The sequence below is a fragment of the Kogia breviceps genome, chromosome X, assembly GCF_026419965.1.
Source record: "Kogia breviceps isolate mKogBre1 chromosome X, mKogBre1 haplotype 1, whole genome shotgun sequence".
Classification (NCBI taxonomy): domain Eukaryota; kingdom Metazoa; phylum Chordata; class Mammalia; order Artiodactyla; family Physeteridae; genus Kogia; species Kogia breviceps.
In genome coordinates this window covers 96,467,912-96,492,724 of record NC_081330.1, presented here as the reverse complement: position 1 = coordinate 96,492,724, position 24,813 = coordinate 96,467,912, and the positions used below count along the sequence as shown (strand labels likewise).

The 24,813-nt window shown below is 44.1% G+C and overlaps 1 protein-coding gene and 1 pseudogene across 1 annotated transcript in view; one reads left to right on the top strand and one right to left on the bottom strand.

Moving 5' to 3' along the window:
• Positions 1-13,498, bottom strand: part of MAOB (monoamine oxidase B) — a 107,000-nt gene extending 93,502 nt beyond the window's left edge. The window contains exon 1 of the mRNA XM_059050271.1: positions 13,332-13,498. Coding sequence (XP_058906254.1) covers positions 13,332-13,377 — 46 coding nt within the window. The 5' untranslated portion in view covers positions 13,378-13,498. The remainder of the gene's footprint in view (positions 1-13,331) is intronic.
• A 5,238-nt stretch (positions 13,499-18,736) lies between these two features.
• LOC131748162 (heterogeneous nuclear ribonucleoprotein A1 pseudogene) lies at positions 18,737-19,636 on the top strand (annotated as a pseudogene).
• The last annotated feature ends 5,177 nt before the right edge of the window (positions 19,637-24,813 follow it).

The window sequence follows — 24,813 nt, the reverse complement described above, 5'->3', positions numbered from 1 at the left end:
GTAAATAAAGCACTTGATAAGGGTTTATTGAATGAATGAATCAATCAACGAATGGACAAACCTGACTTCTTTTTCTCCCCTGCAGAAACAACAAAATAAGAAAACATATTTGATGAAATGAGGATAACTCATTTGAGTGTATACCTTTATGTGCTTATCATCAGTACGTAACAAGGGCTGTTTCACTTTAACTGGCATAGCATAAAAGGACTATTCTGAAAACAATCAGCTGTATCTTATAGGACTCCTAAATAAACCAAAATCTATCAGAGGATTTGAATGCAAAGTAGAGAGGAAATTAAAATGTAAAACATGAAACAGCTGGTTGATCAGCTTTTACAATAGACTGTGGACCAAGGCAATATTCATGTCTTATCTAGATGGGTAAAAATAATCATAGAAAATGGTTTGCTACAGGACTATCCTTTTTTCTTTTCTGCACTGAAACACAACAGAATTATCTAATTAATGATCTCAAACTTCTAGAAGCACAGGATAATGGTATTCAAAAAATGTTAAAGCACTATAAAAATATATAAATACCTAGTAAATCATGGTAGGCATAGAGCATTAATTGCAAAAATGGTTTGCCTTAATGTCGTAGACAGCAATAATAACTTGCCACCACTGGAATTTTACAAGACTAAAGATCATTTACAAAACCTAGCACCTACAATTTCATTAAATTACAACACTGAGCTGGTGAAGAACGATGGTTTTCTCTTTGTTATGTCAGAGACGGAAAAATACTGGTTTCCTAGTGAAGTAACTAAGAAGCCCATTATTAAAATTCCACCTTAAACTGATGAAACTTTCTTGGCGTGACAATTTTGTAATCATTACTAAATGCCTTAAAAGGATTCCCAACACTTATTTCTAGGAATTTCCTAAAGAAATAATCAGAGTTATGCACAAAGGTTTGGGTATGAGGATATTCATAATAGCTTTGTTTAAAATAGCAGAAATTTGGAAACAACACAAATGTTCAGCAATAGAAGATTGGTAAATAAATATCAAATGAAATAATATAAAGTTATCAAGATCGTACAGAAGAGCATTTAAGACATGGTTAAACATTCATAACATGTTATTTATTTAAAAAGAACCACCAGCGAGTACAGTAAATACAATAGGTGGTTTGCAAAAAGAAAATATAGGTGACAATAGTAACAGTGGCTGTTTTGTGTGTGTGGGGGAATCAATTATAGATGATTTTCATTTTCTTTCTGTCTCTTTCTGTAACTTACAGATTTGCACAATATATATAATTTCTGCAATTCACCTTATTAAAAAAATGTTCCCACATCTCCAAAAAAATTCTTTAAGCTGTAAATAACCAAGAAGGAATGTGATTTCATCTTTCATTTACATCAGTGCCCTTTCTTCCTAAAAATTTTTGAGGGAACTTTGGTTATTAATTTGATTATTAATTCTTCACTTTACCCTAAGTTATCTGAAAGGGAGCCGTGTTGGGTAACAAAACTTTTCCAAAGAGTGTGTTGTTTTAACTGGAAAATAACCCAAAGAAGTGAGATAGAATTAAACATAATTATAAAGACACAATTTAAGACAGAAACACAACCGGGATCACAGGAATAAAAAGTAGCTCCAATTCCAAAAGATGAGGTCAGGATTCCAACTTCACTATAAAAGAATCATTGGAAATGTCTGCAAGGTAAACGAAAAGGGGGGGATTATTTAGGCTGGAAGGAGAGCAAACAAAACTAAGGACCTGGAAGGACACCTTCACCATTGTGGAATTCTGATAAATATTGATGATGATGATGAGTCCAGAGTGAAAAACGGCCCAGGTAAGGGATGAGATGACATGAGATCAAGAGTGTAAACTTCTGACATGAAGGTGAAATTAACTAGGACATGACATTTAAGATGCCATTAAATGGAGACTATGGTAACATAACTAACATTTGAAAGGCCAAACCTACCTGAACTTGCTTTCTGATTTTGCCTTCTCTCTCACAAAACAACAAGTTTCAATGACAACTTTTATGTTACAAAAAAGGATGAACTATTATTCACTTTGTGTTTGAGATTGCCCAAGATGTGTGTTTGTCATTTAGTAAGCTGGGTCACAACCCTTAGGAAGAAAACCTCTTTGATCTTTTTTTTTTTTTTTTTTAAAGGAAATTTTAAAATACAGTCAAGTCCTTCCATTTCAATTACAAAACTTCAGGGGGGAAATACTATTTTTTGTGATACTTCTTTTCTGGGTATGTTCTCAGTAAAATAGAAAAAAGGAGAGTGTACCATTGAAATACTTCTTTCCATTCTTGCCTCCCCTCCCTTTCTCCTGCCACCTGCCTTGAGCTTCAGCATAACTCAATTCATTATACACAGCTGATCACCTCTCAATCTATTCCTGAATTACTACCCATCTTTTGGCTGCCCTGGCTCTAGGGTTACCCTCTTTCACCTATCAGGCACACAACTGCCCATTCTTATGTTTATAGTAAAAATTGTCAATGCTTCCTTCTTTCCAACCACAGAAAAACATAACTCACTCACTTTGCTTTTCCTTGCTTGATCCTGCCCTCCTCCTTCGAACTTTATTACCCATTATCTCCCCATCTTACTATTCTAGACTTGCTGTACTTTCTACCTTCCTATAAACAACAGAAATATCACCTGTCAACTGGAGCCTATGGCCTTATATTATTCCTCCCATCTTTAAAGCCTCTCTCTTCTTCTCTACTGACCCCAAACCTTAACTATTCTTCAGGAACTGTTCAAATTCCACTCCTTTAAGGAGAACTTCTCCAATTCCTGGGGTCTTCAGTGATTTCCTCTATCTAACTTAGTTCTTGGGTCCCCCAGTACAGAACTCAATTATTATTATTATCATTTTGACCACGCCGCGTGGCATGTGGGATCTTAGTTCCCAGACCAGGCATCGAACATGCCCCCCACCCCCTGCAGTGGAAGCGCAGAGTCTTAACCACTGGACCACTGGGGAAGTCCCCAGAACTCAATTATTTATTATTTCTAGTCTTTTCTTATTGCCTATATGTGCTGCTCTTGTGTCTCCAAATGCATTTTAAGTTTTCTGAGGGTAGGAACTTGGTCTTACTCTTCTTTCTGTACCTCCCTTAAGTAAACTAACACATGCTGATTGGGACTTGGTTTTCTGTAGTGCCTTTGTTTACTGAGTTAACCGAGGAGACTGAAGATGGACCCATTTTGTGAACTTGAAATCCCCGACCAGGGATCGAACCTGTGCTCCCTGAAGTGGAAGCACGGAGTCCTAACCACTGGACCGCCAGGGAATTCCCTAGAGCAAACATTTTTTTAGCTCAGGAGGAATTTATGGGATTTGGATGGTCAAAGTCAGGAAAGAATTTTATACCATTCTCAAGGGAAATAGTGACTTTTATTCAGAGACAGTCCTAAAAAGCTAAGCCCAACAAACTTGGGGCCTTTGCCAAATGGTAATGCTGCATTTTTCACCTCAGAAAACTTCCAAAGAATTCTGTTATGGGGACAAAAACACTCATTCTGAACAGGGCCTCTCAATTTGGCTCACTTTTTGGACTTACAAGTGCATTTGATCTTGTACATTTCCAGGATCCCCTCAGTTAGGTACTGCCTGCTGACTTTTGTAAAAACAGCAGAGTTAATATTGATTGAGCATTCCAGAAGTTAGCCCCAGGACCATTACTCCACTTAATAAGTGAAAATCTGGAGGCTGAGGAAGTAGGCTACTAACCCAAGCTATATAGTTAGGGACACAGGTAGGATTTGAACCCAAGTCTTAGGCTCCCAGAGTCCTTGCATTTAACTTATGTGTTATCCTGCTTCCTCCAGGAAATGAAAGGTTAGGTCCATTCTTTCAACAGATTTCTTGTTGTAAGGCTTACCTTCTCTGGGTCCAAAGCCTGAGAAGACCCACGAAACTGATCAAGGGATTCTATCAATTTCTGGGGGCTAAGGTGAGCTGGGTTCTTTGCTAAACACCAGAGATAGGGAAATACATTGTACAAAGTCCCTGATTTTGAGCAGCCTATGATCAAGTGAGGGTTCACAGATGCTTAAACAGGTAATTTACGTTAAACATGGTAAATGATATCCAGTAACAGACATACACATGGAACACTGCTAAGACTATAACTATAACGGCCATCAAATCCAAAGATGAAACAAAAGTTAGTGGGAGTTCTGATACAGAGTCACATGCTATTGTACACATTTCATTTGTCCCAGGTGCTGACTTGACATCTGCTATTATACTATGACCTTGCCACCTGTAATAATTCAATACTCACTAATTTTAAATATTACTAAACTGTAGAAGTTCTGCTTCAGTGTCCATCAGTCAAGTGCATATGCATATATAGTTTGAATCTTGACAGGAATAACGAAATGTACGAACATTAGAATTTGGTGATAGCAACATTTGTTGTCATTACTGGTATCTGGAGAAATACTTGACACCAGAACATTATACTGACTTTACCATGTCAATAGAACATGAAAATGCTACTGAGGCCCAAAATATTAGAGAAATAAGTTAGAAGCTAAATTATCTCTTCAAGTTCATAGGATAAATTTGAGTCAGAGGTCACCGCGTATTTATTGTCAAAAATGCAGAAATCATCAAAACAGCTGATTTTCTTTCTTTTTTTTGCCCTATCAGTTGCATTTCAAAGTAGATTTTTAAATGGCTCTGAAGAATCTAGGGGCAGGACAGGAATAATGATGCAGACGTAGAGAATGGACTTGAGGACACGGGGAGGGGGAAGGGTAAGCTGGGACGAAGTGAGAGAGTGGCATGGACATATATACACTACCAAATGTAAAATAGGTAGCTAGTGGGAAGCAGCCGCATAGCACAGGGAGACCAGCTGGGTGCTTTGTGACCACCTAGAGGGGTGGGATAGGGAGGGTGGGAGGGAGGGAGACGCAAGAGGGAAGAGATAGGGGAACATATGTATATGTATAACTGATTCACTTTGTTATAAAGTAGAAACTAACACATCATTGTAAAGCAATTATATTCCAATAAAGATGTTTTTTAAAAAAGCAGATTTCTTTTTCAGTGATAATCCATATATCTGTGTATATTCTTTCTTTCTTTTTTCTCTTAACCATTTTTAAAATTTTTTATTTTTTATCTATTTATTTTCGTCTGCATTGGGTCTTCGTTGCTGCACACGGGCTTTCTCTAGTTGTGGTGAGCGGGGGCTACTCTTCGCTGCGGTGCACAGGTTTCTTATTGCAGTGGCTTCTCTTGTTGTGGAGCACGGGCTCTAGGCACGCGGGATCAGTAGCTGTGGCTCACAGGCTCCAGAGCGCAGGCTCAGTAGTTGTGGCACACGGGCTTAGTTGCTCCGCAGCATGTGGGATCTTCCCAGACCAGGCCTCGAACCCGTGTCCCCTGCATTGGCAGGAGGATTCTTACCCACTGTGCCACCAGGGAAGCCCTCTCTTAACCATTTTTTAATTGAAGTATAGTTAATATACAATGTTGTGTTAGTTTCAGGTGTAAGTGACTCATATATATATATGTATATACACATATATATATTCTTTTTCAGATTCTTTTCCATTATAGGTTATTATAAGATATTGAATATAGTTCCCTGTGCTATACAGCAGGTCTTTGTTGGTTATCTATTTGATATATAGTAGTGTGTATATGTTAATCCCAACCTACTAATTTATCTCTCCCCCACCACTAACCCCTTTGGTAACCATAAGTTTGTTTTCTATGTCTGTGAGTCTATTTCTGTTTTGTAAATAAGTTCATTTGTATCATTTTTAGATTCCACATATAATTGCTAACATATGATATTTGACTTTGTCTGACTTCCTCACTTAGTATGATAATCTCTAGGTCCATCCATGTTGCTGCAAATGGCATTTTCATTCTTTTTTATGGCTGAATAAGATATATCTATATATATATATATATATATCTCACATCTTTATCCATTCATCTGTTGATGGACATTTAGTTTGCTTCCATGTCTTGGCTATTATAAATAGTGCTGCTATGAACATTGGGGTGCATGTATCTTTTCGAATTAGTGTTTTCTCTGGATATCAGCCCAGGAGTGGGATTGCTGGGTCATAATGGTAGTTCCACTTTTAGTTTTTTAAGGAACCTCCATACTGTTCTCCATAGTGGCTGCACCAATTTACATTCCTATCAACAGTGTAAGAGGGTCCCCTTTTCTCCACACCCTCTCCAGCATTGTCTGTAGACTTTTTAATGATGGGTATTCTAACTGGTGTGAGGTCAACTACTCATTGTAGTTTTGATTTGCATTTCTCTAATAACCAGCGGTATTGAGCATCTTTTCATGTGTCTGTTGGCAATCTGTATGTCTTCTTTTGGAGAAATGTCTATTTAGGTCTTCTGCCCATTTTTGGATTGGGTTGTTTGTTTGTTTAATATTAAGTTGTATGAGCTGTAAACCAGCTGATTTTCAAACTTCGATGCCATACATATCAGCTGTATTACTCAGTGTGTATGTGTTTTCCATTGTTCCGGTGTGAACAAATTGTATCAAAACAAATTCTAAGTTATTGTTACAGAGGAGATGGCTGCTCTGATAATGGGCAAACGTTCAGAGACTGGAACTAACTGCTCCTGCAGTGACATTTTCTCTGGGGGCAGAATAAATCAGCAGTGGTAGAGCACAGAGGTTAAGAGCATGGCGTTAATTGTGGTTTCACCACTAACCAGCTGTGCCACCTTAAGCAAAGTTGGTCACCTTTCCGTGCCTTAGTTTTCTCATTTAGAACGTAGGGATAGGGCTTCCCTGGTGGCGCAGTGGTTGGGAGTCCGCCTGCCGATGCAGGGGACACGGGTTCGTGCCCCGGTCCGGGAAGATCCCACATGCCGCGGAGCGGCTGGGCCCGTGAGCCATGGCCGCTGAGCCTGAGCGTCCAGAGCCTGTGCTCCACAACGGGAGAGGCCACAACAGTGAGGCCCGCATACCACAAAAAAAAAAAAAAAAAAAGAAAGTAGGGATAATACTTCAAAAAGTGGTTTAAAGGGTTAAAAGAGGAAATGCATGTTAAGTGCTTGGAATGGGGCTTGGCATCTGGCAAGCACACAGCCGACCTTGGCTATTGTCGTTAATCAGGCTGACAAAATGGCCACTAACCACTAATGGATCTGAAATGGCAGTGTGCCAGTCGACTCTACTGTCAAATGCTGGGTTGAGGGGGCGGCTAGTGGCTGTGCATGTACACACCCTAACACACACACACACACAAACACACTCATGGAATATTATCTTGTAAGAGGGATGCTGCTTCACAGCCCTACTTTCTTGGCTTGTGTATGATTTACTAACTCAGAAGATATACGAAAGTCAGCAGCTAAACTGAAAGAAAAATCTTAAACTCCAATTATTTTTAATATGTATTTAAGAGATAAACATGTCAGAAATTCTAAACACAGAACAGATTTCTACACGAAGACTTCAAATTCATTTGGTGCTCGGCAGATGTTAATACTAGGATCACCTCACTGTTACTCAATTTAGCATATAGACAACACTCAAAAATGCTGGCTCTTTTATTATTATTAAATAATTAATATTATTAAAGACATAAATAATAGTCCCACTTATTATTTCTTATAATTAAGACAGGAGTCGGGTGGCTGAAAATGAGGACCAGGTCAGAATAGGAATAACAGCCAGGCTGGGGTAGTGATGAGATACAGATCTAGTGCTTTTAAAATGTCTTCTGCAGAGGAACACAGTGGGTTTAGTGGCTCTGAAGCCCAAGGTAAGCCTGAGCTCTTCAGGCTCCTCACCAGAGGGAATGAAGGGATGGGGGTGGGGCAGGATGAGGCCGGAACCATGCCTGCGTATATACCTTGCATCCTGTTGCCACCTTATAAATGCCTGACAGCAAGAAAAATGACTGGTTAGTAAAGAGGGAGATGTGATTACACAGAGGTGCCTGCCTCAACTCCCACAGATTAAAAAACCCTAGAAGCTAAAAAAGATGTCTTTTTCAAAAGGTACAAGCTGACACCATAATGACCACTGTGAACAGTCCTTCATGTGCATTCTTTCTAATCCTAGCAACAACCTCTCCGCCAATAAAGGCATTAGGAGTCTCATTTTAAAGATAAGGCAGCTGGGGGCTTCCCTCATGGCGCAGTGGTTAAGAATCCGCCTGCCAATACAGGGGACACAGGTTCGAGCCCTGATCCGGGGAGATCTCACATGCCGCGGAGCAACTAAGCCCGTACACCACAACTGCCGAGCCTGTGCTCTAGAGCCCACGAGCCACAACTACCGAGCCCGTGTGCCGCAACTACAGAAGCCTGTGCACCTAGAGCCCGGGCTCCAAAACAAGAGAAGCCACTGCGATGAGAAGCCCGCACACCACAACGAAGAGTAGCTCTCACTCGCCACAACTAGAGAAAGCCTGCGCGCAGCAACGAAGACCCAACGCAGCCAAAAATAAATAAATTAATTAATTCATTAAATTTTAAAAAATAAAGATAAGGCAGCTGAAGAGCAGAGAGGTGAGGGAAATTTTAAGGTGACACAATAGGTAAGTATAGGAAATGGGATTCATAACAAGTCTGTTTGATGTTTGATGTATGCTGCTTAAACATTGCCATGCTGCTTCGCTATATCCTGTCCTTGACTGGGATATACAAATTTCCAAGCACTTCTATCCGATTACTATTTTTTAGAACATTCAGGTGGGTTATAGGAGTCCAGGGAAGTTCTCCATCTTTCTTCATCAAAGGTGAGGCAGGGCTTTTGCCACTAACATACAGGCCACGTCTGCCTGTTGCGTCCCTCAACTCATGACCCCTCGTGGGCCCTCTCTGACGCCCCTGCCCAGGCCAGTTCTGCCAACCAGCAGCAAGGTGGCCCTCCTGGCTGCACAGATCACCTCCCAGGTGTTGGTTACCACTTGGAAAGCTGGCTCTGATCCCTTCAGACTCTTAGACAAGTGCCTGCCACCCTCACATGGCCAGATCTCCTCTCTCAAGCCTGGAGGAAAAAAAAGTTCTCCTTTCTGCTTCAAGTTTCCCTTTTTAGCTTTTATTTTGAGGCTTGAGCAAGAGCCATTCCAGAATTGCAAAAGATAGTTTCCATGGTTCTACCAAACCAAACTTTAAAACCAAGACTAGGAACAGAAACCATATGCTGCTGTCCAGTTCCATGTGGGAAATGCCATTTACTCTGCCAAGTCTCCAGAGATGACCTGCTCCTCCGGCGAGAGAGATTTCAGGAGGTGTGCATTTATATACCACACACATTTCCAAAAACAAAAAGCTGTTCTACGGTTGCCTTGGAACTTTTCAAACACTAAATAAGAAAGTTACATATTAACCAGCTGTACCCCCAGTACATCTGTTTATCCCAAAGGGAGTGATTAAAATTTGCTGACAGCTTTGCAAACTATCAGAGAATTACCAGAATGACCAGAATGTCCCAAGTTTAATAATTAACAAAGTTAAAAAACCAGTCTAATTCAGACTCTTTTAAACCAGTGTGTCAGTCACTGACTAATCCCCAAATTCTGATTTTACCACTTTTCCCATTCTCAATATGATTTGGCAGGACATGCAAAAGGGTTGGTAGTGAATGGATGTGAATATCAGATCCAATCAACTGCTGCTTTGTTGGTGTAAAGTTAAAGTTCATTAATTCAACTCATTTTGACTGCTAACTGGGCCAGGCAGAGCTCTGGAGCTGGGGTTAGGGGTTCTCAGGGAGAAAAAGAAACACCTCCCCGGGCTCCAGAGGCTTACAGTCTAGCGGAGGAGAAAGATATTGAACAAGAAATGACATTAATATATGAACAATTAAAAACTCATGGAAAAGAACAAGATGGCAGAGGAAAATTAAACAAAGGCATCTAATCCCAGTTAGAGGGATTTGGGAAGGCTTCCCCGGGGAAATGACATCTGAGCTAAGATCTGAGGTTAACTAAGTGTTTTTCAGTTTCTCAGTTTCCTCATCTCTCTCATCAAACTATAAAGAATGACTGTAGGGCTTCCCTGGTGGCTCAGTGGTTAAGAATCCACCTGCCAATGCAGGGGACACAGGTTCAATCCCTGGTCCAAGGAGATCCCACATGCTGCGGAGTAACTAAGCCTGTGCGCCACGACTACTGAGGCCACGTGCCACAACTACTGAAGCCCGTGTGCCTAGAGCCTGTGCTCCACAAGAGAAGCCACTGCAATGAGAAGCCCGCGCACCGCAACAAAGAGTAGCCCCAGCTCGCCACAACTAGGGAAAGTCTGCGCGCAGCAATGAAGACCCAACGCAGCCAAAAATAAATAAATAAGTAAATAAATTAATTTTTTAAAAGATTATTATTTAAAAAGAATGACTGTAATATCTTCCTCCCAGTGGAAGAGGGAAGCACGCCCTTGTCCAGTTCTGTCCCAGGCATCCTCTCTTCTCTTTCTGCTCTTGGTTTGGGTCATTTCATGGACTTCAGTGGCTTCAACTAACATGTCTCTGTCACACAAATCTGTCAACCCAACTTGTTCCTTGCACTTCCAGATGCTAGACATCTCTCCCTGGGAGTTCACCCAGCACCTCCAACTCTAGATGTCCCGTCTTTCCCCCATTCTGCAAGTTCCTCTTTTTGCATCACCATATTCCCATCACTTGACACATGCCACTCTGTGAATGAAAAATCATCGGTGGCTGTTCACTGACCTCAGAAGGAACTAAATATTTGTGGGATGACATACAAGGCTCCCCACAATTCATCCCAACCCACCTTTATAGCTTGGTCTCTCACAAGTCCCCCCAGCACTCCACACTGAAGTTCTTATGTTTCCTAAGCATGAGAACATCTCACATATTTGTGATTTTATGATTTTATATAAGCTGCTCTTTAGCTTCAAATACTTTCTTCATCTAGTCTCCTGGTGAATTCATATCCATTCCTTAAGATTGACTTCAAGTGTCACCTCCTCTGTGAAGTCTGCCCAGATATTCTCAGGCAGAGTTGGACATGCACTTTGCCTACAACTTCCTGCTACTAAGGTATCTATCACAGGTCATTAGTTTTACTTGTTCATGACTCTGCCTCCTGCCTCAGCGTGTGCCTACCCCAGGGGCAATGGCTCTGCCTAATTCATCTTTCATTCCCTTTGGGATAAGATGTGGGACAGGAAGCAAATGTTCCTTGAATGAATGAATAATGAATTAATGAGTGGACCCCTCTTGTGACACTACCACTTTCTACCTTGTATTGTCTTTGTTTGGATGCCTCACCTCCCTTCCTGAATGGACAAATCTTCCAGGGCAAGAATAATGTGACCCATTTTTGCATCCTCTACCACAGTGGGCCCTAATGCCTAGTGTATGAAAAAATGAGCACAACTCTTTGCAAAGCCATTTCCACACACATTGCTTCACTTACCTTTAACAAGGACCTTGTAACCTAGCTATGACTAGTTGGTGTTATCCTCATGTAGAACAATGCCTATTCTATGTAAGGTTCTTGAGAAAAGGCAGATCTCCTCACCAGTCCCTTGTTTGGAGAGTTTGGGGGTCAGAGTAGAGATTCACCACTGTTGAAAAATAGCTAACACCTTATCTATCCTTCCCATATGAGTCTAACATGAATAATTTGAGTGAGCTTGAAGGTTTGGAGTATGAATCAGAAAGGCCAAAATAAGAGGGAAAACAGAAGAATCTGAACCTGTTAGACATAGTTTGGGCAAGAAAAGGACTTTGGGAGCCTAGAAAGAGAGCCTTCAGCTTCCCTAAGATGGGGTGCTGTGCAAGTCAGCAGGGAGGCACATCTAGCGATATTTTTTTTTTTTTTTTTTTTTTTTTTTTTTTTGCGGTATGCGGGCCTCTCACTGTTGTGGCCTCTCCCGTTGCGGGGCACAGGCTCCGGACGCACAGGCCCAGAGGCCATGGCTCACGGGCTTAGTTGCTCCGCGGCACGTGGGATCCTCCCGGACCAGGGCACGAACCCGTGTCTCCTGCATCGGCAGGCGGACTCTCAACCACTGCACCACCAGGGAAGCCCTAGCGATATTTTTTAAAACACCTAGGTAGATATGATTTTGAGTCCAAGTTCTTCTAGGAGAGATGTCAAAAATACTGAAAGACAACGGCATCTACATAGCCTTAGCCTACCGCAGCATGCTGTTGTGCTTATGTACCTGTGTACCTGCTGCACCGGCCACAGAGCCTGGCATGGGTGAGCTCAGGAGGAACCGGGCAGACAGAAGTGGTAACCCCTGAGATGACTCAAAAGTGAGGAAGGCTGGAGTGGAGGAGCAGCCCCCAACATCCAACACCTTGGTTTCTTCACCTGGCACAAGGGAGTCGGAGGACCTCTGCCCTGCCTGCCCCACAGGGAGCAAGGTGGAGCCCTGCTCCTGAGATCTGGTTAGGGCTCATTTTAGTCAACACATTCATGGGTTGGGGAGGTGTCCTAATTACTGCTCAAGCACCAGGAGGTCCTGGGGTTCAGCCAAAGCATCGCCAGGGGTCTGTTGGCCAGGCTGTTTTGGAAGCATTGCTTATTTCCACTGACTCCATCCCATAGGAACCTCCTGACCCTCCTGAGAGGGCGGGTTCGTTCCCCCACTGCCCCCATCCTTCTTCTGGCTTCTGTTTTTTTGGGGGGCCCCTCTGTCCCCTTCTCCCCCCGTTGGGCTTAAGAGGGTAGTTTCTGTCCCCATCCCCGTTGGGCTTCTTGGCCACCGCCACTGAGTGGGGGAAGGAGGGAATGAGAGAAGAGCCATTTGACAAGAAGGTCCTGAAGCCCCAGGCAGACACATGGCAATCATGCAACCACAAAGAATCAGGGTCAGGAGGGTCGTTGGTAATCGACTGCGCCAGGGTCCAATCCTTTCTGAACTGGGAGCTGTTCAAGGTCGTTTTCCTGGTTCCAGAATAACAACACGCAGTGCTGCACGCCTGCTCCAAGTAAGGATTTAGAGTGTCCAGGTCAGGCTGCAACAAAGTCACTGACCTTTGCTTGGGGCAAGTGACTGACCTTTATGCCACCCCCTAGTAAGACTCTGTCCCCTGCCCATTTTCTTCCCCCGCGATTTGAAAATTCCAGCAAGCTCAGGCTTGGCAGCTGTCCGGGGGAAAAGTTCAAAGTCCAGCCCCAGACCTTCAACAGATTTCCAGCCCCCGGCTTCTGTCTAGGGGCGCACCAAATCCTTCCCCCGAGGGAGGATTCCGTGTGCACGCTCGAGACCCTCTAGATACCCTCGGGCGCACGGAGGGTCTAGGGGCTCCTGGGGCACCCCGCCCCACTGCCGCCCCGCGTGCCTCCCTGGGCGGCCACTTGTCGGAGCCCGGGAGGAGGAAGGAGGGCGCGCAGCCGCCACTGACCTGAGATGCCGCCCCCCACCACGACCACGTCGCATTTGCTGCTCATGTTGCTCGTCCCTCTCCGGGCCACCCCGGTGCCAGCTGCTCCGGTGTCTGGATCGCGGCCCCCGCCCGCTGCGCTGCCCTCGCGCACCAGCGCCTCAGCCGAGCGGCTATATTGCCTGCCGAGGGCGTCGGGTCGCGGAGCCCCGCCCGCCCGCCTACGCGCCGGCCTGGTTGGAGCGCACCGCCCCCGACCCCGCCCGGAGCTCTGCCGCTCAAACCTGAGGAGGGCGGACGCCGGAGCAGAGAGGTCACCTAGGGCCTCCAAGAGTCCGTGCCCGGAGCCACCACCCTTTGGCCTTCTGCAGTGCACGGTATTTTCCCATCAGCTTCCCTGGTGCGCTGTTCAGCTTGGGGGCTGGGAGGATGGCAGATTGGGTGTCTTCCGCCAGCACCCCAGTGACTCCCTGGAAAGGAGAAGTAGAGAGAATAGCAAACAGTAAATGAGGGCTTTTCTGGTACCAGGCACCGTACTAAGCATTTTACATGCATAATTCCCAGTTAAACCTTACAACAGCCCATTTTACGGATGAGGAAAGTGAGGTAAAGTAGTTAGCAAGGGGCAAAGGCAAGATAAAAAGGCAGAGATAATGCTTTTCTAAAAAGCCAGGAAGATTGCCAACCCCTGTCACCTGCTTCCGAATACCCACTTCTTTCCCCACTCTCCCTGCCCTTATGCCCACGGTGAACTCAAGCAGGTTCTTCCCTAGTATTGCAAATGCAACACCTAAAGGTTATCTTAAAAAGTCTCATGTTTGCAAGTGATCAAAACAGCCAGCTGCTCCTTGAGCTACCCATTGTGTCCCTTGTGGGAGCTGCTGAGGCAGGAACCCAGGAAACTGGTGGTGTCACCACCACCAGTGATTATAGTGTCACTGGTGATTATAGTGTCACTGGTGACTATAGTGATTATAGTCCTTCACTCAATCACTGTCAGGGTGAGGCCTTGGATGGTCAAGGTAGAATTCAGAGGCCACCCTGAATCAGCAAAGGGAGTTAGTTATGGCCCTGGCACATGGGCCTGGGCTTTGCCAAACGCAGGATAACTCAACGAGATGACATGTTTAAGCTGAGGCAGCTCTTAAGTAATACAGAGGTGTATTTCTTCATACCACCCGGAAAGCCACCTCTGAGAACCAAAAGCAGAAAGAAGCAGTGTAGTGTGGTTTTTTCAAGAAATAACTGTGCGGGCTTCCCTGGTGGCGCAGTGGTTGAGAGCCCGCCTGCCGATGCAGGGGACGCGGGTTCGTGCCCTGGTCCGGGAAGATCCCACATGCCGCGGAGCGGCTGGGCCCGTGAGCCATGGCCGCTGAGCCTGCGCGTCCGGAGCCTGTGCTCCACAAAGGGAGAGGCCACAACAGTGAGAGGCCCGCGTACCGCAAAAAGGGCCTGGCTCCAGGTCTGGTGAATTGATGAAGCCTGAAGTACACCTCTATCTCATCCCACCCCAATCCATGTATCCACTTGCTGCCAAAGAATTCTGAGCTCTTGCTGCCCTCAGACTAGAAGAGGGTTTGGGCATGTCTGTGACTAAGAAGTCACTGGTGGCAGAGAAAGTCTTGGTCCAGCTCTAAGCTGAATTCTGGAAACTTCCATCTCTCACACTTTGGTGTAAAACAGCTCTTGTGTTTGAATGTTGAGCCCACATCCCCAGTGCCTCACCCAGCAGGCAGCCTGTGCTGGCCTCCTCCTTGTCAAGTCTTACTCATCCACTTCCATCCACAGGTCCCTGAAGCTGTGGGCTCCTTAGCTGTGGACACTCTGTCCCCAGCCTGCAAGAGAATCACACATCCAGAAGGGTGGGACGGGATGGGTGGAAAGGATGCTTGTGAGATCTGCTTGGAATATCTTTTGCTTGGTTCCAGCAATGCAAAGTCAGCCAGAGGCCTGGGCATATAAAACTTTGAGTCGAATGAAGGTTGACTATCCTTTCTCGATATCCAACGGGCAGCAAGGCCACGAGAGGAACTGCAGTTCCACGGTGTTTACGGAGAAAACTCACTGGCAAACAGCATTTTCCCCAGACAAAAGTAACCAGTTACATTGTGTTCTATGAGGTCAAAAATGGCTTGAACTCAAGCCTTGGTTGTGGAGGGAACAGGAGCCTTAAGAGACACATCCGGGCAGTTGTCCAGGCCTGTTCAGGGTCCTCAGCCTCCTAGGTGGGGTAACTGCCAAGGTCCATCTTCTCCCTTGGCATCATGCGGCAAAATGAAGCCTCTAAAAGCAGTGTTTCTTAAACTTGGATGTGGGTACAAATCACCCAGGTCTGGGATGGGACCTGAGAAGCTGTATTTCTCACAAGCCCCAGGTGATGCCAGTGCTGCTGTCTGTGGGCCACACACCTTGCACACATTGCACTCTTCTCCAGGCCTCTGCTCCCCGTCAGTTTCAGAACCAGCTCCACGGTCCAGAGCCTCTTAACCTCTCTCAAGGTGATCTTAATGATAAGATGTCTGTTCATTATACAAGCATTTATGGAACATCAACTATGTTGAGCCTTGAAGGATGAACAGGAGTTAATCAACTGCTGAGGAAGATGAGCACGCCAGGCAGAGTTGGGAGGCAAGCTTGAGGCTGGAGAGCTGGAAAAATTGGACACAGTCCAGGGTACAAAGAACATTTTTGACCACCTTTAGGACTTATTACAAACACCACAAAACTAATAATGAAAAATAAGATAACAGTGAAATATTAACAATGAAGAAAATGATAGGAAGCATCGAGTGTGTGTGTGTGTGTGTGTGTGTGTGTGTGTTTCTCTTCCCAAGTAGATAATAAATTCCTGCAGGAAGAGACCTTGCATTATCTTTTATTCATCCATTCCAGAATGATTTATTGAATACCAGCTCTGTGTCAGGCACTGTGCTCATCGTTGGAAATATTCCCTTATCGATCAGAAATGATGCTAATCCTAGGAAAACCAAATATGAAAACAGACAATTACCATGAACCTAATTCATGTTCCAGCAGAGCGATGCTCAGCATCTTTAACCAAGAAGCAAAAAGGAATGCTGTTTGCCCCGAGCAGTGTTTATCTGCCTTTTCCAACTTGATGAAATGCGTGTTTCTTTCATCAATTAAAATGAACTTACTTTCCTTTCATTTTTTTTTTATTAGAAGACTGCCAAAGAGATAAAATATCCTTATTACTTCTTTCTTGCTGTCCAGCTTTTCATTAACAGATATCTTTGTGAGTCTCTTATGATGCCACAGGAGGCTTCAATAAAGAGGCAGTCTGTACAGAACAGAGTTCACCAGATATTATCTAAGTTGTACATTTCACTTTTTTTTGAACACTGGAAGCCTGACAGGAAATAGAAAATTTTGTTTTAAAATTAGTTTCTTTAGAGTTTACCAGTTTCTTTTCCCCAACTTCTCTGTTAATCTTGTTTTTTTTTTTGAAATATACATGGAAGTATCAAATGATGAAAGGGTCTCAGCCACCGCTGCTTTTTAACAATGTTAAATAGGAATTTTAACAACTTAACAGTGGTTAAATATTATTGGGCCTCTGGTTCAGCCCAGTGAAAAATCCATCATCAGCTTGGATCCTAATCTGAGAGTGTCTAAATCCCCTCCTTGGGGACAACAAAAAGGCAGTAGGGGATTTTTCGATGGGCCAAGACCTTACCTTTGGCCTCAAGGACTTGCTTAGAGGGGAATCACAACCTCAAGCAGCCAGAGAGTTGGGAGAGCCTAGCTTCATTCAAAGTCAAAGCCCTTCACGGGACTTTGGGCTAGAAGCTTGAGATTCAACTCAAAAGTCCACAGGCTGGTTTGAGATGCCAAAGGAAAGATTTGCCCCAGGGACAGGGGACTGGTCAGGAGCTGGATCAAAGCAGAGTTGGCAGAGAACAAGTCGGAGGACAAGTGGGTCTTCACGACTGCCCTTAACAGGCCGGCAGTGAGATGAATGCTCTGAGCTGGTTCATAGACACAAGGTTGAGAGGGAAGAGAAATGACACTTCCTGCCCAAGGAACCAGAGGATGGCTCTTTCCCCTATGACCTCATTGCCACAACAGGGCAGGACTGGGACAAAGGGGCACAACACAGAGGGGTGGGCCCCAGAACATATGGCCTCAGGCCAAAACACCAAGCTCCAAGGCTTCAGAAAGACAGAGGTCATACCTAGACATGTTGCAGAGCCTGATGAAGAAAAACAAATCTTGTTTGCAACATAAGTGCTAAACCAACTGGACCCAAAGTGATTTTTTTTTAGGGGAAGAGCAAACTGCAAACTATTCAGCTCAGGAAGAAGAGAAGCTCAGAACATTTCCCAAGAACACCGTGTTAAGGGTTTTCACCAATTCTTTGGGGAAGAAGTAATTAGAAATGAGTATGAGAGCCCCACCATATACTAACTATTCGTTGCTGAATAAATTGATTATTCTTATTTATATGATTCTCATTTCATAGTGTGAGATCACGGATGCAGAATCAATCCTTTGGTTATCTTTATGTAGTCCTGTGTTAAATAATCTCCCCTCATAGATGGCTATCACAGCAAGACATATTCCTGGTGGAGCGGGTTACACATTACAAAATGATGCTAATAGCTGAAGCTTGAGCTACTTGAACTCTTCTAAGTAATAGACATTCACTTTATACGAAATGATTGAAATCAAGGTGTTAAAGAAGGAAAAAAGTATTCTTCACTCTGGATGTTGTGACCATTAGGGGCTTCAACTATGAACAACTGTAAAAATAAGTGAAGCGGCAATTGGGCAATCTACTACAAAAACCTGAAATGTATTACAGAAGGTAGAAAACCTGAGCATACCTCTGAAATATATAGTAATAGACTGAATATAATCATAGAACTATATATTACATATATTAATGTAGTTCATATTAATTAATTATATATTATAACTATTCACATAAGATAATATATCTTTTTTGTGTGTGTGTGGTACGCGGGCCTCTCACTGTTGTGGCCTCTCCCGCTGCGGAGCACAGGCTCCAGACGCCCAGGCTCAGCGGCCATGGCTCACGGGCCCAGCCGCTCCGAGGCATGTGGGATCTTCCCGGACCGGGGCACGAACCCATGTCCCCTGCATCGGCAGGCGGACTCTCAACCACTGCGCCACCAGGGAAGCCCAAAATAACATATCTTAAGTAGATATAACATATTACATAATGAATATGGGTGTTTGGCAGTGCACACGGAGATCGCTTTGTCTGTGGCAGTGCAGCCAGGATTGTGGACCAGCAGCCGAGGCTGATGGGGGGGCTCTTCAAGAGATATATAGCATCATCATGTTTTTTAAGTCAGATGCCCACATCTACAAGGGAAGAAAAATATTCTATGAGAGGGGGCAACCTAGAGACACTGCAGGAATTTACTGTTCCTCAGGCCATGAAGGCAAGGCCACACAAGGTGGATGGAAGGGTTGTGGAACCAAAGAGGGCCGTCTCAAGAGAGGATTCTCAAAGACCTGGTGCCCACTTAACTGTGAAAAAGATTTTTGTTGGTGGCATTAAAGAAGACACTGAAGAACATCATCTAAGAGATTATTTTGAACAGCAAGGGAAAATTGAAGTGATTGAAATCATGACTGATCGAGGCAGTGGCAAAAAGAGAGGCTTTGCTTTTGTAACCTTTGATGACCATGACTCTGTAGATAAGACTGTCATTCAGAAATACCACACTGTGAATGGCCACAACTGTGAAGTAAGGAAAGCCCTATCTAAGCAAGAGATGGCTAGTGCCTCATCCAGCCAAAGAGGTCGAAGTGGTTCTGGAAACTTTGGTGGTGGTCGTGGAGGTGGTTTTGGTGTGAATGACAGCTTTGGTCGTGGAGGAAACTTCAGTGGTCGAGGTGGCTTTGGTGGCAGCCGCCGTGGTGGTGGATACGGTGGCAGTGGGGATGGCTATAATGGATTTGGTAATGATGGTGGTTATGGAGGAGGAGGCCCTGGTTACTCTGGAGGAAGCAGAGGCTATGGAAGTGGTGGACAGGGTTACGGAAACCAGGGCAGTGGCTATGGTGGGAGTGACAGCTATAACAACGGAGGAGGCGGAGGCGGCTTTGGCGGTGGTAGTGGAAGCAATTTTGGAGGTGGTGGAAGCTACAATGATTTTGGCAGTTACAGCAATCAATCTTCAAATTTTGGACCCATGAAAGGAGGAAACTTTGGAGGCAGAAGTTCTGGCCCCTATGGTGGTGGAGGCCAATACTTTGCCAAGCCCTGAAACCAAGGTGGCTATCGTAGTTCTGGCAGCAGCAGTAGCTATGGGAGTGGCGGAAGGTTTTGATTACTGCCAGGAAACAAAGCTTAGCAGGAGAGGAGAGCCAGAGAACTGACAGGGAAGCTACAGGTTACAACAGATTTGTGAACTCAGCCAAGCACAGTGGTGGCAGGGCCTAGCTGCTACAAAGAAGACATGTTTTGGGCTTCCCTGGTGGCGCAGTGGTTGAGAGTCCGCCTGCCGATGCAGGGGACACGGGTTCGTGCCCCGGTCCGGGAAGATCCCACGTGCCGCGGAGCGGCTGGGCCCGTGAGCCATGGCCGCTGAGCCTGCGCGTCTGGAGCCTGTGCTCCGCAACGGGAGAGGCCACAGCAGTGAGAGGCCCGCGTACCACAAAACAAAAACAAACAAAAGAAGACATGTTTTAGACAATACTCATGTGTATGGGCCGAAAAACTCGAGGACTGTATTTGTGACTAATTGTATAACAGGTTATTTTCGTTTCTGTTCTGTGGAAAGCGTGAAGCATTCCAACAAAGGGTTTTAATGTATATATATTTTTTGCACCCATGCTGTTGATTGCTTAATGTAATAGTCTGATCATGACGCTGAGTAAATGTGTCTTTAAAAAAAAAAAAAGATAACTGAAGCACATTAAAATTTTCAGGAGTTTATTTGAGCAAAAATCTATTCGAATGGAGTAATGCCAAACTGAAAGTGATTGGGGAGCACTCGGATGGCAGGAGCTAGGGGCAAGGCTTTTACACATCAGAGAAGGAAGCAAAGCAAGGGAATTATTTGATTGGCTAGAGCTTAAGCAGCTGCCTATCTGGGAAAGCCTAGCTGGCTGTTTGTGATTGGTTGTTCTTGAATTTCCATTTCTTGGATACAACTGCCTGAACTGGGTTAGGTATCAGTTTGCTCACATAGGCTATCAAGGCATCAGGGTGTTTAATCACTTTAACAGAGGTTAGTGAACAGGAGATTTATTAGGGAGTGCTCTCAGGATCCAGGACTGCAGAAGGGAAAGGAAGGAAGCAGGAAGTTAGAGAAGTTGACCTGTAATTCAGTCCCAGTGGAAGGTTCAGCCAACTGTGCAGGGAATTCTGGGACTGGAATGGCCCTGCAGACTTGTTCCCCCTTGGAGCAGGGGCCAGGTCTTTGTACTCCTGTCTCATCCCCCGTTGGTAGTGAGCTGCCTGGGGATGGTGACACGGCTTTCAACAGCTGAGGCAACCCCTAAAGGGGGCTGACAGATTTTACTGGAATCTGTTAAATTTATAAAATTAACTTGGGAAGAGCGAACATTTTTATGATGTTACTTTTTTTTTTTTGTGGTACGCGGGCCTCTCACCGTTGTGGACTCTCCCTTTGCGGAGCACAGGCTCCGGATGCACAGGCTCAGCGGCCATGGCTCACGGGCCCAGCCGCTCCGCAGCATGTGGGATCTTCCCTGACCGGGGCACGAACCCGTGTCCCCTGCATCGGCAGGCAGATTCTCAACCACTGTGCCACCAGGGAAGCCCAGTGTTGACTCTTTTTATCCAAGCACATGAAATATTTTTCTACTCAATCAAGTAGAATTCTGTGTATTTCCAAACTGTTTTGTAATTTTCCTCATATAGGTTTTGGATGTGTCTTGTTAATTTTATGCCTAGGTATTTTTCTATTGTGAATGAGGTCTTTTGTTTCATTATATATTTGAATATAATATTGTTTTCTTTAATGGAGGACTTTCATTTTTGTATATTTATTCTATAACTATTACTTTATTTTTATTTATTTATTATTTTTTTTTTTTTTGCGGTACGCGGGCCTCTCACTGTTGTGGCCTCTCCCGTTGTGGAGCACAGGCTCCAGACGCGCAGGCTCAGCGGCCACGGCTCACAGGCCCAGCCACTCCGCGGCATGTGGGATCTTCCCAGACCGGGGCAAGAACCCGTGTCCCCTGCATCGGCAGGCAGACTCTCAACCACTGCGCCACCAGGGAAGCCCAACTATTACTTTATTAAAATCTCTTATCTACAATGATATATTGTACAGCACAGGGAATATAGCCAATATTTTATAATATTGGCCCAATTCATGAACCATTGAATAAAGCCAATTAGATCTTTAAATTTACTCAGTTGAATTTTGTTTTTTAACAGTAGAAAAGGTTCTATGATTAAAACAGAGTGGCATTAATTCATGAACTATATAATCCACAGCTCAATGGAATGGAATTGCATGAATTGATTCAATTGCATATGGAAATTTACCATGTGATAAAAGGTGAATCTCAAATCAGGAAAAGGTGGAGGTGGTTTTTTCTCTGTAACTATGTTGTTTTACACAGTCTCAAACTTACAGAAAAGTTACAAGTGCATACAAAGAACCTTTTATTCCTTGAAGCATTTGAGAATAAATTGTGGGCACCATGTCCCATCACCACGACCCCCAAATACTTTAGTGTGTCTTTCTCAGGAACAATGTCATTCTCCTACAAAACCACAATACAGCCCTCCGAATGAGAAAATTAATGTTGTCTCACAACTGTGATCTAATCCTCAGACTCCATTCAAATTTTGCCAATTGTCCCAATAATGTCCTTTCTAGCAAAATGACCCAGTCCCGAATCATATGTTGCATTTAGTTGTGCTGTCTCTTTAGACTCCTTTAATTTGGAACAGTTCTCAGTCTTGCCTTGACTTTCATGATCTTGACATTTTAGAAGACCCTAGTCAAGGAAGTTTGCAGAATGTCCCTCAGCATGGGTTTGTCTGTTGTTTCCTTGTGATTAGATTCATTTTATGCATCTTTGGTAGAGATCTCACAGAAGTCTGTGTTCTCCTAATTGCATCCTATCAGGTACAATTTCGATTGGTCCCGTTACTAGTGATATCTTCCAGGCTTCTTCTATAAAGTTACTTTTTTCATTTGTAGTTAATAACTATTTTGTGGAGAGGTACTTTGAGACTATGTAAATATCTTATTCTTCATCAAATCTTCAATGTATTTTGCTTATTATTTACAGCAGGATGGACTCACGGATCCTTATTTTATTCAGTAGGTTATAATCCACTACTATATTTATTTTGATCAAATTGTCTGTGAGTTGGGGTACCCCTTCAAGCTGACTTCTTTGTCTTTCTGACATGTCCCCCCAAAGATGGAGTTATTAATAAATGGTACTGAAATAACTAGATAGCCATAAAGCAAAAGATAAAATTGAATCCATGTCTCACAATATATACCAGGATACATTCCAAACAGATCAGGAATTTAAATGTGAAAGATTAAACTATACAAGTGCTCAGAGAAATCCTTCATAAACTAGGAGTAGGTAAAACTTTCCTAACAATGACTCGAATGCAGAAATATTAAGCGAAAAGATGGGAAGATGTGATCAACCTTGCCCCCGTGGTGTTCGCATGATGTCTAAGACCCTTTACCTGGCTTCATGGCATCCCTTGAGCTGACCTTGGTCCCCCTGCTTTTAACAGCCCTCCCCATAATTCCCCCATGCATATCCTTTTGAGCAAGCCTCCTCACCACCACCCAGGCTCATTCCAGCCCCTGCGTCTTTGCTTTTTACCCATTCCCTGTCTTTACCAACCCATCACCAGACTGCTCTGTCTTCCCGCTTCCTACCCAAGCCCCTTGCCTCTCCTGTAATGTCTAGGTCAGTCTCTCTGCTCACATTAACCTTCCGGGGTCCTCAGGCCTCCTTCATCTCCACCTACACTGAATCCATAAAACACCAATTTTTTAATTTTTAATTTTATTTTTTTATTTTTTGGCTGCTTGGCTGATCTTAGTTCCCCGACCAGGGATTGAACCCGGGCCCACGGCAGTGAAAGCGTGGAGTCCTAACCACTGGACCGCCAGGGAATTCCCTATCACTTGGTTTAAACTCTGGTGATTGCATATGTCTACCTTGAGGACAGGAAACATGCTATCACATCCCGAAAGCTCCTGATATAGCCAGGCTGACAGGTGCACAGTAACCATTGCACACATGTGGTCACTTTATTTCCATGAGGACTAAATAGTTCACTTATTCATGTATGGATTGAATGCCCATCACAGGGCAGATGCACTGTTAAGCGTTAAAGACAGCAATGGTGTAGAGACCCAGACCCTACCCTTAGAGAGCTTTCAGTCTAGTTTTCAGCAGTTTGCTAAGTCCAGCTGTTTAACAGCTTTATCTGCACCCAAAACTAGCTGGAAAATCCAAACAGTTGCCTGCTTTTCTTGAGCCTTGCTTTCCTATACTTTATATAAGTCAGCATCATGCTTCTTACATTATCACTTTCATTTTTTCCTGCTCCATCCAAGGCTTATATAGATTGCACTTCCTATACAGGGGTAGGAAAACTGTTAAATATACTTTCTGTCTTTGTGTTTCCCAAGAGAACAGTGGCACTCTGGTCTTGAGGCAATCGGCACTATGCTTCCCTTCATTCCTTTCCATTCCCTTGGTTCCCGTGTGCTACGTGTCCCCCCAAAAGTCATATGTTGAAGCCCTTTCTTCGGTGTGTTGATATTTAGAGGTAGGGCCTTTGGGAGGTGATTAGGTTTAGATGAGTTCCCTTGGGGCCCTAATGACAGGCTTCCTGCCCTTATTAGAAAGAGACACCAAAGCCCTCTAGCTCTCTCTCTCTCTCTCTCCTTCTCTCTCTCTCTCTCTCTCTCTCTCTCTCTCTCTCTCTCTCTCTCTCTCCCTCCTGCTCTCTTTCCCTCTGCCATGTGAAGATACAGTGAGAAGGTGGCCACGTACAAGCCAGGAAGCCTCACCACACCCTGACCATGTTGGCACGCTGATCTCAGATTTCCAAGCCTCCAAAACTGAGAAATAAATTTCTGTTGTTTTAAGCCACCGAGTGTGTGATATCTTGTTATGGCAGGTTAATGCACAGTATCAGGATTTTTTTCTCCTCTTATCTTAGCCCTCTTCACGTACGTTTTTCTGAGTCACTTTGCTGAAACCTCATGTATTGGGTTGGCCAAAAAGTTCATTCAGTTTTAAGTAAAAATAAGACATTTTTCATTTTCACCAAGAACTGTATTGAAAAATGTATTCACTAACCGAACGAACTTTTTGGCCAACCCAATACCTTCTGTGTTACCGCTGCTTGATTTTTTTTTTTTCCCCTCTTGGTCCCCTGTCATGTGGTTTCCCCAATTTCCTGAGCCTAGCTAGCTGCTTTGGTGAAGCCTCTCATCCTATTGGAAACGGTGTATTTTCTCTCTCAGTAAAT